Here is a 17,436-nt window from a genome sequence, read left to right as displayed (position 1 = left end):
CAGACTCATTGATATTAGACTCATTGATATTAGACTCATTGATAGCAGACTTATTGATATCAGACTTATTGATAGCAGACTTATTGATAGCTGACTCAATGATATTAGACTCATTGATATTAGACTCATTGATAGCAGACTCATTGATAGCAGACTCATTGATAGCAGACTTATTGATAGCAGACTCATTGATATCAGACTTATTGATATTAGACTCATTGATAGCAGACTCATTGATAGCAGACTCATTGATAGCAGACTCACTGATAGCAGACTCATTGATATTAGACTCATTGATATTAGACTCATTGATAGCAGACTTATTGATATCAGACTTATTGATAGCAGACTTATTGATAGCTGACTCAATGATATTAGACTCATTGATATTAGACTCATTGATAGCAGACTCATTGATAGCAGACTCATTGATATTAGACTCATTGATAGCAGACTTATTGATATCAGACTTATTGATATCAGACTCATTGATATTAGACTCATTGATATCAGACTTATTGATATTAGACTCATTGATAGCAGACTTATTGATATCAGACTTATTGATATCAGACTCATTGATAGCAGACTTATTGATAGCAGACTCATTGATATTAGACTCATTGATATCAGACTCATTGATATTAGACTCATTGATATCAGACTCATTGATATTAGACTCATTGATAGCAGACTTATTGATATCAGACTCATTGATAGCAGACTTATTGATAGCAGACTCATTGATATTAGACTCATTGATAGCAGACTTATTGATATCAGACTTATTGATATCAGACTCATTGATAGCAGACTTATTGATAGCAGACTCATTGATATTAGACTCATTGATAGCAGACTCATTGATATTAGACTCATTGATATCAGACTCATTGATATTAGACTCATTGATATCAGACTCATTGATATTAGACTCATTGATAGCAGACTTATTGATATCAGACTTATTGATATCAGACTCATTGATATCAGACTCATTGATATCAGACTCATTGATAGCAGACTCATTGATAGCAGACTTATTGATAGCAGACTCATTGATATCAGACTTATTGATATTAGACTCATTGATATCAGACTCATTGATAGCAGACTCATTGATAGCAGACTCACTGATAGCAGACTCATTGATATTAGACTCATTGATATTAGACTCATTGATAGCAGACTTATTGATATCAGACTTATTGATAGCAGACTTATTGATAGCTGACTCAATGATATTAGACTCATTGATATTAGACTCATTGATAGCAGACTCATTGATAGCAGACTTATTGATAGCAGACTCATTGATATCAGACTTATTGATATTAGACTCATTGATATCAGACTCATTGATAGCAGACTCATTGATAGCAGACTCACTGATAGCAGACTCATTGATATTAGACTCATTGATATTAGACTCATTGATAGCAGACTTATTGATATCAGACTTATTGATAGCAGACTTATTGATAGCTGACTCAATGATATTAGACTCATTGATATTAGACTCATTGATAGCAGACTCATTGATAGCAGACTCATTGATAGCAGACTTATTGATAGCAGACTCATTGATATCAGACTTATTGATATTAGACTCATTGATAGCAGACTCATTGATAGCAGACTCATTGATAGCAGACTCACTGATAGCAGACTCATTGATATTAGACTCATTGATATTAGACTCATTGATAGCAGACTTATTGATATCAGACTTATTGATAGCAGACTTATTGATAGCTGACTCAATGATATTAGACTCATTGATATTAGACTCATTGATAGCAGACTCATTGATAGCAGACTCATTGATATTAGACTCATTAATATTAGACTCATTGATAGCAGACTTATTGATATCAGACTTATTGATATCAGACTCATTGATATTAGACTCATTGATATCAGACTTATTGATATTAGACTCATTGATAGCAGACTTATTGATATCAGACTTATTGATATCAGACTCATTGATAGCAGACTTATTGATAGCAGACTCATTGATATTAGACTCATTGATATCAGACTCATTGATATTAGACTCATTGATATCAGACTCATTGATATTAGACTCATTGATAGCAGACTTATTGATATCAGACTTATTGATATCAAACTCATTGATAGCAGACTTATTGATAGCAGACTCATTGATATTAGACTCATTGATAGCAGACTTATTGATATCAGACTTATTGATATCAGACTCATTGATAGCAGACTTATTGATAGCAGACTCATTGATATTAGACTCATTGATAGCAGACTCATTGATATTAGACTCATTGATATCAGACTCATTGATATTAGACTCATTGATATCAGACTCATTGATATTAGACTCATTGATAGCAGACTTATTGATATCAGACTTATTGATATCAGACTCATTGATATCAGACTCATTGATATCAGACTCATTGATAGCAGACTCATTGATAGCAGACTTATTGATAGCAGACTCATTGATATCAGACTTATTGATATTAGACTCATTGATAGCAGACTCATTGATAGCAGACTCATTGATAGCAGACTCACTGATAGCAGACTCATTGATATTAGACTCATTGATATTAGACTCATTGATAGCAGACTTATTGATATCAGACTTATTGATAGCAGACTTATAGATAGCTGACTCAATGATATTAGACTCATTGATATTAGACTCATTGATAGCAGACTCATTGATAGCAGACTCATTGATAGCAGACTTATTGATAGCAGACTCATTGATATCAGACTTATTGATATTAGACTCATTGATATCAGACTCATTGATAGCAGACTCATTGATAGCAGACTCACTGATAGCAGACTCATTGATATTAGACTCATTGATATTAGACTCATTGATAGCAGACTTATTGATATCAGACTTATTGATAGCAGACTTATTGATAGCTGACTCAATGATATTAGACTCATTGATATTAGACTCATTGATAGCAGACTCATTGATAGCAGACTCATTGATATTAGACTCATTAATATTAGACTCATTGATAGCAGACTTATTGATATCAGACTTATTGATATCAGACTCATTGATATTAGACTCATTGATATCAGACTTATTGATATTAGACTCATTGATAGCAGACTTATTGATATCAGACTTATTGATATCAGACTCATTGATAGCAGACTTATTGATAGCAGACTCATTGATATTAGACTCATTGATATCAGACTCATTGATATTAGACTCATTGATATCAGACTCATTGATATTAGACTCATTGATAGCAGACTTATTGATATCAGACTTATTGATATCAGACTCATTGATAGCAGACTTATTGATAGCAGACTCATTGATATTAGACTCATTGATAGCAGACTTATTGATATCAGACTTATTGATATCAGACTCATTGATAGCAGACTTATTGATAGCAGACTCATTGATATTAGACTCATTGATAGCAGACTCATTGATATTAGACTCATTGATATTAGACTCATTGATATCAGACTCATTGATATTAGACTCATTGATATCAGACTCATTGATATTAGACTCATTGATAGCAGACTTATTGATATCAGACTTATTGATATCAGACTCATTGATAGCAGACTTATTGATAGCAGACTCATTGATATTAGACTCATTGATAGCAGACTTATTGATATCAGACTTATTGATATCAGACTCATTGATAGCAGACTTATTGATAGCAGACTCATTGATAGCAGACTCATTGATATTAGACTCATTGATATTAGACTCATTGATATCAGACTCATTGATATTAGACTCATTGATATCAGACTCATTGATATCAGACTCATTGATATTAGACTCATTGATATTAGACTCATTGATATCAGACTCATTGATATCAGACTCATTGATATTAGACTCATTGATATTAGACTCATTGATATTAGACTCATTAATATCAGACTCATTGATATCAGACTCATTGATATTAGACTTATTGATATCAGACTTATTGATATCAGACTCATTGATAGCAGACTTATTGATAGCAGACTCATTGATATTAGACTCATTGATATCAGACTCATTGATATTAGACTCATTGATATCTGACTCATTGATAGCAGACTCATTGATATAAATACTCTGTGACAGTTGGCGTAAAACAAAAACAAAAAAGTTGCGTTCAACTCTGAAGTAACATTCACAACTTTCGTTCTTTTCTCCCCAGCTCCCACGTGCCAAAAGTAGAAGAAAGTACAAGGTAAGGTTTGGGTCTCAGGGACAGCATTTTGTTTTATATACACGCTAGGAACGACTCTTATGGACATTGTGACGTCCTAGTCCAAACTTGAGGACGCCAGAGGAAGTAAGCGGACAGGGAAAGGAACCAGACAGTGGATGGAAGCTGGAAGGGGATGGAAGCGGATGGAGAATTAAAGTGGACTGGGGGTCCAACTCGGGATCGCCGTGACGACAATACAAAGAGTTTAATTCTCCAGCAAGTAGTCATGCATGGGTCATGAGAGTATTTCTTTTACAAGTAATTGTACAAAATACAAAATATTAAAAGAAAATAAAAGGAAACAAAATGAGGAAAGATAAAGTTCTGGACATTTTGTTTCTATATTTAGATTTCATGTTGTCATAGAAAAAATCTCTTGTAGGACTGTCCCTGCAGAGAAGGTTTACACCAGTGATGACCTAATTCGACCTGCGGGTCATTTTAATTTCCGATACTCGTGTCGCGGGTCACATGAACGAAAGGGTAGAGAAACGAAATGAAATTGACCTAAAACTATTTGACTAGAAGCCCGTGGATCCAGTACTTACATTCATTAATGGCATATTTCACGTTTTTTTTGTTATACGCGCCAGAAAATGACTTCATTTCTCTACTTAAAAAATGAACAACAGTGTAGCTAGCTTTACCACCGACTCATTGTCTTGTCACTTTTTGGTAAATATTACTATCGATCCTTCTCTCTCTAGGCGTAGTTAAACAATCTTTTATTCGCGGCTCGAACCAAGAATGCGTCATATTTCTTTTAAAAAGCCGTTTATATGTTGATCTTTTTTTTTTAAAGAACTGGTTTGATCCTATTGTTAGACAAGACTAGCTGTAGCACATCGCCGTAGGAGTGCATTATCTTCTAGTCAGTGTCTTGGAGGATGTCTATAGTTCCACAGTTACGCTAGGCATTAGGAATGACATAGGCATGCACTAGGAATGAAATTGCGCCAAGGCAATTACCTTGGCTAGCCGAAAGTTGATAGACGTAACATAGGGGCCTGCCGAAAACGTTTAAAGACCAGCATAGGCACCATGTAGCCTGAACTGACATAGAAGAGAGCAACATGGATGCAGGCAGCTTCCAAAGGAGACAGTTGGAGAATTGTTAAAAAATTAACCTGGCCGTATTAAATAGTAGATGCGCCCATCCTGGCAATTCGTGAGCTTATCACACATACACATTTTAAACTAAGATCTAGAAATCTGTGACTTGTAGAGGTGGCGCAACGCGTAGGCGACGTGGGAAACCGCCCACGACCACCCGGTTTGTGGGGCCTCGCGCAGAGACATGGAGAGAAACAAAGAGCAATGCAGACAAGCTCCAGGCATTTACCAACAAATGATTACGACATATAATGGGTGCGAAATGGCCAAAAAAATTGTCAAACTACAATCTGTGGGAAACAGCCCAGCAAACACCAATAGAGCAGGAAATCAAATGATGCAAATGGAACTGCATTGGGTAGACCATGTTGGGAGTTAAGGGGAAATGTTGCAAGGCTCTGAACTGGAACCCGCACGGGAAGATAGAGTCTGTGAGACCAAAGTAAACATGGAAGAGAGCAACATAAAGAAAAGAAAGAAAGGTGGACGTGGACCCAAGAGACATTGCCAGTGGACAGTGAACAACGGCAAAGTACTGATGCGGCCCTACGCTTCAATTGGACACTCAACGCCTAAGTCAAGTAAATCAAGTGAATGCATTAAATAGTTGTTGTTTTTTTTAAATCATACGGAACATCCAGCCATACTTAGTGATTTCGATTCGCTTTTGCATAAAATGTCAGTTTAGAATTTATCACATCTATGGTATGTGATGTTATCGTATGTCAAATAGTGCCATTCTGTACAAGTCCATTTAAGTCAATATTCTTGAACATTGATGCCCAACCTAATTCGAACCAAGAATGCCGTCATATTTGTTTTGTAATGCCGTTTATATGTTGATCTTTTTTTTTTCTGGTATATTCTTTATTCAGAGTCCCTTTTAATAAACGCAACAAGGTTTAAGTTTATGGTACCAATCAATCGGAGAAAAAGTAAGGTTGGTCAAGATGCATTTTTCAACATTTTTTTTGGACATTTCGGTGGGCTGGATAGAGCCACGCCCGCGGGTCGTATTATGGGCATCGCTAGTTTAAACTATTTAAACAGTTCTAAATGCAGACAAAACGGTATTGGTTGGTATTGGTTGGTATTTTCATTTTAAAAGCAAGGTATTAGAAAAGTCCACAAATACCGTCTAGATGATCTTTAGGCAGCTTGCAAACACACAGCGCTACACCCTGACAGAGCCCTAAACCAGGAAACACACAGCGCTACACCCTGACAGAGCCCTATACCAGGAAACACACAGCGCTACACCCTGAGTCCTATACCAGGAAACACACAGCGCTACACCCTGACAGAGCCCTATACCAGAAAACACACAGCGCTACACCCTGACAGAGTCCTATACCAGGAAACACACAGCGCTACACCCTGACAGAGCCCTATACCAGAAAACACACAGCGCTACACCCTGACAGAGCCCTATACCAGAAAACACACAGCGCTACATCCTGACAGAGTCCTATACCAGGAAACACACAGCGCTACACCCTGACAGAGCCCTATACCAGAAAACACACAGCGCTACACCCTGACAGAGCCCTATACCAGGAAACACACAGCGCTACCCACTGACAGAGCCCTATACCAGAAAACACACAGCGCTACACCCTGACAGAGTCCTATACCAGGAAACACACAGCGCTACACCCTGACAGAGCCCTATACCAGAAAACACACAGCGCTACACCCTGACAGAGCCCTATACCAGGAAACACACAGCGCTACCCACTGACAGAGCCCTATACCAAGAAACATCATCTGCGAGGAGAGAGAGAGAGAGAGAGGGGGGGGGAGCAAGATTCCAAATCGGGTTAATTCCTTTGCCTTTTTTTATCTCGACACTATGAGATGAACGAGGGCCTTTGCACGACAGAAGGAGGTCTACATGACTTTAAACAATAATTCAGCCTTTCTTTGAAATCCCCAGGACAAGATAAGCGCTAACATGGGCTTGGAAGATTCTGAGATAGAGGAAGTAAGTAGACAGACTAATACATTCTTTCAGATGGATGGATGGAATAATTCAAGGATGAATACATGGATTCATACATTGATAAAGTAAAAAAAAAAACAGCAAAGTAAAGTTCCCCTTTCAGACCTTGCGATATATATGGCCGATGATGTAAAAGTCATCAGTTTCTGTGGCCCACGGTTAACGAGGGTGTCATGTGGCGGGCCCAAATACCAAACGCCTTTACTTTTCCCCGACTAATATCAGGCACACATTAGAGCTGGTTGGACTCAGAGGCGCCCAAAGGTCCCTAAATTAAAAATCTTAGTCTTCACTTGGATTCGAACTCGGGACCCGCTTTAACACTCAGCCACATCTCTTTTTGATAGAGACAGGCAGATAGTAGGACATACAGAGACGGACTGACATATAGATAGATAGATAGAGATAGATAGATAGATAGATATATAGATAGATAGATAGAGAGATGATAGATAGATAGATAGATGGTTAAAGACAGAAAATGTTTTCCTTAAATCATTTAAAGCGTGTTTTTCTTCACATATAAAACAAGGTCCATTCAAAGCTCAGATGGTAAAAAATAGTATAAATTTATTTAATTTAATTAAATTTTTTTTTTAAATATTATATATTCACAATTACCTCCCGGATGAAGCCCAGCATTTTCACAGGGTCGACATAACAAACAGTGTTTTTAAGTTGTCTGCTCTAAAATACTTCCCTCTTCTATCCTGGTATCTGGGGCACTGAAGGAGGGTATGTTCCACGGTGAGACAAGAGTCACAGTACTCACACAGTGGGGGCTCTTCTCTCTTTAGCACAAAGGAGTGCGTGATGTAGGTCTGGTCAATCCTAAGTCTAGACAAGGTTGTGCTTGATATGGGCCGCCAGCTGACATCAGCCTCCACTCGTCTAAGCTTGTTGTGGTCTCAGCCTCCCACCGCTCCTGACCCTCTCGGTAGGTGGCAGAGGGTTTACTCTGTCTCAGGTCTGAGAGGGGAATTTGAATTTCCTGACACCACTTGATTTAGGGCTCTTTAGCTTCTCCGTCTGCCGTTTCGTTTCCCGCTATGCTCACACGGAAGGGGATCCAGATCAAGGTGACATCCCTGTGGTCAGATGTTATTTGGTCTAAAAGCTTTAGGCTTTTATATTTTAGAAAATGGAACGCTAAAAAAACATCAGCAGACTTCTCTCCTGAAAACAGTTACATCTGAGTAGTTTATTCCTGGGTCATTGCTTTATTTCATACAAAGCGAGCCTTCTAGCTTCGCGATTCAGCTAATGTGGCTTATTATTTCGCTGGGATTAACTACGATTAATTCCGTAATAAAAAAGAACAATAAATTTCATATAAATTACAGTTGACATAATGTAGTACATATTTACCGTCTGCAGCATCAACCAGAGCCGCCTGCCAAGACCTACCACAATAGTAGGCCTCAGGAAACGTTGCAACCTGTAGAGGAGACCAATAGCTCGTTGCCAAGTCACGGGTCTGTACGTAAGACCTGTGACGTTTCAACAAGCTATGACCATAGCTTGCAGCCTAGATGGTCGGTGTTCAGGCCTGCTATGACGACTGGCCTCACACTTCAGACTCTAAACGTCTGCTCACGTTCATAAATTGGTATATAACGTGTGTATTTCCTGGAGTCTTGGCTGTCACGGCTGTTTCTGGGACGTATCCCTTACCTTGGCAACACTGTACACTTTATTTTCGTCTCTCTATATCTGTTAATTTATTGTTTTAGATGAAGAAAAATTATCAACCGCCAAAAGCATTGAACACCATGGCTGAATTCCAAAAGGTAGAGAACTTTACTTTTATCTCGTTTTTTTTTTTTCCTATTTTGTTGCTTCCCTTTGACCACAATATGACCGCTGGTCAAACCAGTCTGATAGTGTAAAGAAGTTAAGTTTTTTTATTATTATTATTTTTTTATTTTTTTTGCAAATGAGTGGGTATATAAAAGTAGTTAAATTATTAGAAAATCAACTAGCAAATTTTGTAATCTTCATTCGTTTTGGTCCTCGTATTTGATATTTGTGGCTTTCTCTTAAGAACTCTTTTATTAATCCCAAAAGGGAATGTGTCATTATATAAATCATTCACACCATAAACAGCATTGACTTTATCAAATAGCATTGACTTTCATTGTAGATCGGTGCTTACAAAACTCTCATCAGTGGCTTCGCACCTACAAAACAAACCAAAAATATCTCTTTCTCCCTGGCCCCCTTTTTAGCCAGATGGGTTTTAAGAATGTTTGTTTGTAAAATGTTTTACATGTTTCGGATGTTCCTTCAGAGTTGAAGATAGTTTACTTCCTAATCCAAACCTCCCGCTGGACGAAGGGGGATGGGAGCGGGCAGGATTTGAACCTTCGACCATCGATAAATCCGAACGACAGTCCAGCGCACAAACCGCACGACCAGGCAGCCATTCCTTTCATGTAGTGAACATGAAAGGAAACTATGTATATGGCCTATTTTTAAAATGGTTGGAATCGAGATTAAGGTAATGAATATTCATGAAAGGGAATCGGTTTAGTCTTTTTTATCTTTTTTTATTCATCGGAAAAAAAAATTTCGTAAATAATTTTAAAGTGTTTTTTTATATATGTGTAGTAGTATCAGGTTAGCCTCCAGCGCATGCATGTATGATTATGTTCATAAACATGACAGTCTGGGCAGATGTATCAATTGAAGACAGATAAACTGCACTTACTTTACGGACACTTTTTGATGAGACGTTTTTTTACTTATAAAAAAAATTTCACACCTGTGGCATTTTACGTCTCGAGAGACGATCTTTTCCCTGTGCAGCTTGTGTGACTAAAGAGGCCAATCCTTGATACACAGCTGAGGTCACAGATTTGGCATATGTAATCGCCAATTGATTCTGCGACTATTAAAAAGCTTGAAACCATTCTGATTCAGTTAACCTATCCTTGAATAATTACTTTTTAAAAAAAAGTCCACTTCCAATGGGAAAAAAAAATCCAGATTTTCGATGATCTTAGGCGACCGCCAGGCTGAGAACCCCTGCTTTATAGGACTGAAAGTGGTTCAACATTTGTGTGGCGCACACGAATTAGAAATGAAACAAATTGGCGCACGGAAGCCAAAGGTTGGCCAACCCTGTGTAAGGGTACAACTAATCTTTCCATTCGTGCATAAATATACTTGGCTGATATCTATTCGATAAAATCCTTGGTTAATATCTATTCGAAATAATCCATCGCTCTCGGCTAAATGAAAGTTGAAATTTCGCGTGTATCTTCAAACTATTTGCACTGAGTTGTTTGGTTACAGTCTGCAGTTTCCAGGCGATCATGCCTTGTTAAACAAATGATTCCATTTATTATTACAGAAGTTTATCAAAGACATTGCCCCAATCACCAAACAAGAGAGAGAAGATCGCAAGGTAAACTGATGGATACATTCATATTTCATCTCAGAAATGATATATTTAATAATAAAAATATATTAGAATAACAATCATCATCATCATTATCATCATAATCATAAACAACGAAAATATGGGAACATAAGCTTGGAGATTAAGCGTTTATGGAAAGTTGTCTAAAGCAACAATATTCCCCATTGCTATATCAACCGAGGGGATAATAACAACTGACCTAACAGATACCTTCAAGGCCCTTAACATTTTATAAGAAAATTCTCGTTGCCAGAGGAAGGTACTGCTGCAGACCTGCCACATCACCGTAAATTCCTCAGCGGAAACTGATAAAGGGACTACAATAAATTTTGTTTCTCTTTAACGAAACTGGACCTGGCAGTGCCAGAGAATGAATACTCGTTTGTTTCTGACATGATAATTATAATAATAACAATACAAATAATAATAACAATAATAATAATAACACGTGTGATGTAAATTTCATCTTAAATTATAGATTTTTAAAACAATATTTTTTTTAAACTGATCCTTATTATCTTTGCAAATAGATCAGTTATGTAAATCCTAAACTCTGATGAGGAAATTGAATACTACTCCAAAATATCATATTTTTCGCGCATTTTATCCGCGGCTTATACACGTTTTTACAGACGAACGGCAGCTGTGCGGGGTTTACAAACATTATTTTACTCATATCATAACGGACACTCTGGCCATTGCGGTGGGTCATTACTATCTAGGCCAACGACTTTCTGTCGAAACAACATACTATAGAATACAGACACGACCGTAGGCTCCTATTACACACCCGTCTCGTGTCGTATCGCTGGTTGGGACAACAACTGGAGCACGACTGCGTCTCGAGGGACAGAAGTCTGATGAGCAACAGCTTTATGTACCGGCAGTTTACGGCAAGCCACGCTTTGCACATGCGGGAAATATAAGCCATTATAAAGGTGCGGGTTGTACGTTTTTTAAATATTATTTTTTTTTGGAAGTAAATTGTGCGGGTTAGACGCGGGTTATAGGAAGAAAAATACGGTATCTGTGTCGGTTGTTATATGTAACTCGTCAGTGGTGAATAAATAATGAATTTCATTTTATTTAGAATACGCCTGCATGTAAACGTCTCTCTACAAACTACGAGTACAAACACTACAAATGATGATAATAATAATAATAATGTAAAGTATTGGGTACTGTTTGAAACATTGTGTAGCCTATGGGTACTATTAGAGCATGGCAAACTATTTTGAACAGATAGACGTTAATTGTTCTTCAACATGCTTTTGTCGGTGCTCAATGGGGAGCGAGCTGCATGCAGTTTTGCTGCGGCCGTTGCACTGAAAAGGCAACCAAACCCTAATGTTACTCCGCACTATCACAAGCGTTGAGGACGTTGAGCGAAGAGCCCTCCGAGGGACATCTGTAGTGACCAGTTCGCTAGGGTACGAGGACATGTCTTTGTTGTAGATACACTGATGAAAACGCGTGGCCACCTTGCCATATTGCATGCACGTAGGGGGGTGGGGGGGGGTCAATGGAATATGCGCAGGAAAGCTGTAACATAATCGCGTCCCATTCTGCGTGGAACTATCCGTGCAAACCATTGATTATAAAACATTCTTAATTGACGTTGCTACGTGTTTCTCTACAGCACTCAATTGAATTTAAAAAGCCCAGAAAATTCAAGTTCTCTATAGATCTACATGATAAAAAGGAGACCGAGTTGATCAACAAGGAACCATCCGCTGAGGCTTTACCTAGATACCGAAAGGTAGAATTTTCTTGATTCTCTCTGCGAGGGGGTGTAACTAGTTACCGAAAGGTAGAGTTTTCTTGTGTTGTTTAAAGTGGGTCTACATTTGATAAAAAGTCGGTGGGCCAGAATTTTAATGGTTTCAGATGACATAATGAAGGTGAGGTAATAGATCGGACATGAAATAACATATTTGGACTTTGGACTAGCGCTCTGTCAAGTTTCTCTTTAGTAATACTTAATGATTTTTTATTATAAATAGAGAGCTATATGTCTGTGTGTGTTTTACGCTCCAGTAATGCATTTTTCTTTCAATGTAAACATATATTAATCTTACAATGCATCCTAATATTCACTGTTATCATCTATGATCTATCCTTCTATCATGGTTTCTGGGCCCACCATTTGGCAATAAGCACAACTATAAAGACACAAACAAAGTTACCCAAAAAAGTAATGACAGTGTTACTGAGAACGTTAAAGACAGCACGATACTGAGAGGAGGCGCGGTGGCTGAGCGGTAAAGCGCTTGGCTTCTAACCCGGGGGTCCCGGGTTCGAATCCTGGTGAAGACTGGGATTTTTTATTTCGGGATCCTTGGGCGCCTCTGAGTCTAAAGGGTACCCGACATAAGGAGGGGAAAAGTAAAGGCGGTTGGTCGTTGTGCTAGCCACATGACACCCTCGTTAACCGTGGGCCCCAATCAGATGAATTTTACATCATCTGCCCTATAGACGACAAGGTCTGAAATGGGAACTGTACTTACTTTTTTTTACGTTACTGATAACTTTAAAGACAGCACGTTACTGAGAAAGTTACGTTGATAATATCATTATATAGCAGACATCAATGAGGGCCTAATGCAAATTGTTGAAGTGTCAAATAAAATGCAACATTATTTCATTTCTTTTATACACATTTTGTCTTCCTGTTGTACTGACCTACTTTCACTGTTAACTCCCAAAACTACTCGAGTTATAATACCAAGGCAGTCTACATTTCACACACAAAAAAGGGACATAATCCAGGAGGGTTTGCAAATTACGTTTAAATGTCTTAAGTAAATGAAGATTATTCTTATGATTAATATTCCCAAATACATTCAGTCAAAGACACAATTTCAGGCCAGTATTTATTCAATGCTATGAAGAACTGTGTCGAAAGTGTTGGGTTGGCTTGGAAGAAGATGGAATGGAACCGATGGAGCCCGTGCGTTGACTAAGAAAAACAGGTTTTTAAAAGAAATTAAGGAACAATATCCCAACCATATATTCTCAACGGGAAAGTTTGCTGCATAGAATATCAAACATACTATTCACTTTACAATCTACTATATCAAAGTCTTCAGATCTAAAGGTCTTAAATGCAGGCATTTTCAAGAAATACTGAAGATTTGGAACTAAAAGATTCAATGTAACACAGCGGTTCTCAACCTTTTATGCTCTGTGACCCCTTTTTACAATCCCCCACTCTGCCGCGACCCCCCCCCCCCCCCCCCCCCCCCGCAAACACACACAGCAATAGAAGAATAGACAAAAACAATCCATTTTTTCGAAGGTCTTTGGCGACCCCTGGTAAATCGTCAATCGACCCCCAAGGGGATCGCGATCCACAGGTTGAGAGCCCCTGATGTAACACAATAGTATCCGCTGTCCTAGCATGGGTAAAGTAATAGAGAAATGGAATTCAAGTTTTTCAACAATTCGAACATTCTCAAAGAGGAAATTGTTATGTTTCTTTGAAGGACATTGGATGTGACTTTGTTACTGATATGAAGAGTGGAAGACAGACTTTATGTTTTTCATTGGGAATATTGAAATGGGTTGTTAGCACATGAAATGTATGTGCTTGTTAAATATTCTGAAACAAAGAATTTGAAAACATTTTTTTAGACGCTAAGAACTTGGAGCCAGTTTTCAATACCTTTAGCTCCTCATTTAGTGCAAAGCTGATTCAGCTCCAGATGACATACCTCCTAGCAAATTATGACCTGAAAGAGAAGTTCCAGTCATTTCAGGAGTTTTATTAGTGCCAGAAGCTGTATTGTCACACTAAAAAAAAAATTTGCTGCTAAGTTTTCACATTGTTTCGGACAGTTAAGCAGTGAACAAGTTTTTTTTTTATTGAAAATAAACAAGCGTAAGAACGGTCGATGCTGACTGACTGTAATTTGAAAGCAGGATAACAACTAGTAAGCTAGTTCCAGTGTTTCGAAATATTATGCACGAGTGTTGAGTTAAATACTTCACTTTAAGTACAACTGTGCATGTGTGGGGAAATGTTGTGATGTAAAAAGACAATATTAGTAAAACTATTTTAAGGACTTACTAACTCTTGTTGTGATTCCTCAAAATGGAAGTTAAAAAAAATGAAATGTAAATGTAAATACAGTATAAATGTGAATTAAAAGACATTATACACAGTTAGCTAGCTTATTTTTCTAAGTTGTAAGTACATATTATATATGTATATATATGCGGCCCCCCATTTCGAAATTTTTAAAAAGGCGGCCTTCGATAGAAAAGGTTGCCCACCCCAGCCACAGGCCATGACAACGAAATGACAACTTAAGTAGACCCCCCTCCCCCACTCCTGGATAGCGGTCTTGTCTGCTTTAGAAATGTGTCAAAATATGCAACTAGATTAGCTAGTCCATATGAAATTCTGAAATCATTATTAATCTTCGAGTCTAGAACATGCCTCTAGGGAAGTCCATGTTCAATAGCTACATCATCAATTATGGGCTTAATATTAATACGTACATACAGTCAGTATACAAGAGCTATACAATTAGCAAGCTCCTACACCATACGTCATAATTGTGTGTGTGCTACTTCACCTTTTCAGAGCCCCAAATGATTTCTACAATACAAGACACCGATAATGCAATAATTATCACATCAAAGGAGCCAATTTTTATGTTGTAACTACTAGTTGCACTGGTTGATAAATCAGTCGTATATATATAATATTGTTTTTTTTTTCAACAGAGGTCTGGCTATAAACCAACAGCAGAACAAACTACAGAAATGTCAACAGAAAAGGTAGGCACGTGGTTAAATCGATACGTCTGATGTAGTTCATCTTTTAACATTCGCTAACATAATTGTTGCCTGTAATCCGTAGCTGACGAAGGCCTTGTGGCCCTAACGTTTTCTTTGTTGTTGTTTTTTTTTACTTTAGTCCAGCAGCGGTTCCTATATATGAACTTTGTATTTTTTTGTAAACAGTTGGACACCCCTGAAGCAGTTAATTTTTTTTTTGTTCAGGTGTCTGGCAATGAATGATGCCGTTTAAGGATTGGGAATTATATTTCAAGACTTTTCAGCTAATGTTCTTGTCTAGTACAGGGCCGGCATTAGGAATATGCAAACTAGGCAGACGTCTAGGGCATCCAAATACCTAAGGCCGGCCCTGGTGGTACTGATGATGTTTGACAACAACTGAATAATTCCTGCATGCTCTATTTATGGTGAATTTAATTTAAGGTTTAAATCTGATTTATAAAATGCCAAAAAGCACAATGTTGAGTAAAGAGTTTTGGCTGTAAACTTTGAATAGTTATTAATTAACACCAGCCTCAGAAAATTCCTTAGGTTCTGCTGGCCAGGCAAAAACAACTAAGAGATGCTGCAGTTAAAAACAAAGCAGCAACCCATTTTGTGGCGATTTTTATTTATTTTTCACAGTGTCCAACAGGTCATGGTGGAGAACTAAGGCCATTTTGATCCTGTTTCCAATCTTATCCTTTTTTTTTTTACGCAGTCTTTGAAGGCGATCCTGAGTATCATTGCAATTCCATAGCTAGGATGTTGCTCTTTGCCTCCGTAGTTAGCGTAGTTAGCGTTCAAGATTCGCAAACATACAAACTAAACCCAAAATAAAAGTTGGCATTGTAAATATAGATTCCATTTCTTAACACCATAAAACGAAAAATTCACATCCAATATTTAAAAAAAAAAAAAAAAAAAAATTCCAGTGTCAATTTCCTATATTGTTTTACCTACAGGAAGAAGAAATTCATTTGTCAGGATCATCGTCAAGATTGGTATGTAATATACAGTTAATTTTTTTCTTCACTATTTTCCATATCCTTAGTTCCTAAAGCCGCTGTGGCCAAGAAATGGCGGGAAATCGCGGCATAATAAAGAGAAATGCCAATCTCATCAAGTCATAGGGATGGACATCCATCGAATATTTAAAAAATTACGTAAACAACTTTAATGGAAGACAAGGCGGTATCCTTTAAAAAAGTCATTTCCTTGTCGATTGTTCAATTCTCCCATACGTGCACGGACCATTATTTACGAGTGCTGTATGAAACGCGGTTTTTGTTAGAAATGGGCAGGCACCCACTTGAACACTGACCCACAACCTGTGGCCAGTTTTAGACCAATGGCTAGTAACCACATCTCACTCCTTGACGTGCCCGTCAATTTTTCGATGTGGCAACGAGTCCCCCTAGCCTGCCGGCTATTTCTTACCCCCCAACCCGGGTACTGCATCAATATTTTGTTAGTTGGTTTTTTTTTGGCACATCGGCACAATTTAGACCATGTCGTGAAATAGCAACACTCCGATTCGGAGGCCCTTATTCTCGCTTGCTTTTTGCTAATGCCTGGCTCAAAGCTTTCTTGTTTACATAACAAGTCAGAAGATGGAAAGCAGAAAAAAAAAAGAAAAGATTTGAACCTCACTGGATTGGGTACTGCTATTTGAGATTCCGTTTTAAGGTAAAGGGAAAAAATAGTATTACTGTATTTGTGTAGTGTAGAATATATTATATGCTTTTATTTTTCCTTTGCATTTTTTTTTTCATGAAACAAAAAAGGTTTCTACTAATTGTATTTCTTGCGCACAGGAGGAGGAAGTTTTATTGTCTGCAAAGTCCTCTCAAAAG

General features: G+C 37.7%; 1 protein-coding gene across 5 annotated transcripts in view; it reads left to right on the top strand.

The window, feature by feature from the left end:
- LOC106068584 (uncharacterized) overlaps nucleotides 1-17,436 on the top strand; it is an 80,407-nt gene that overhangs the window by 41,772 nt on the left and 21,199 nt on the right. For 4 of the 5 annotated variants that reach the window (XM_056014597.1, XM_056014599.1, XM_056014595.1 and 1 more), the window contains 8 exons: nucleotides 4,203-4,235; nucleotides 7,306-7,353; nucleotides 9,105-9,161; nucleotides 10,727-10,780; nucleotides 12,435-12,554; nucleotides 15,527-15,580; nucleotides 16,546-16,584; nucleotides 17,398-17,436. In XM_056014597.1, the coding sequence (XP_055870572.1) occupies nucleotides 4,203-4,235; nucleotides 7,306-7,353; nucleotides 9,105-9,161; nucleotides 10,727-10,780; nucleotides 12,435-12,554; nucleotides 15,527-15,580; nucleotides 16,546-16,584; nucleotides 17,398-17,436 (444 nt within the window). The remainder of the gene's footprint in view (nucleotides 1-4,202; nucleotides 4,236-7,305; nucleotides 7,354-9,104; nucleotides 9,162-10,726; nucleotides 10,781-12,434; nucleotides 12,555-15,526; nucleotides 15,581-16,545; nucleotides 16,585-17,397) is intronic. The other variant, XM_056014596.1, reaches the window with a different exon arrangement.

The sequence above is a fragment of the Biomphalaria glabrata genome, chromosome 16 (genome assembly GCF_947242115.1).
Source record: "Biomphalaria glabrata chromosome 16, xgBioGlab47.1, whole genome shotgun sequence".
Lineage (NCBI taxonomy): Eukaryota > Metazoa > Mollusca > Gastropoda > Planorbidae > Biomphalaria > Biomphalaria glabrata.
The sequence above is the reverse complement of the archived record's forward strand: the minus strand, read 5'-3'. Positions and strand labels throughout refer to the sequence as shown.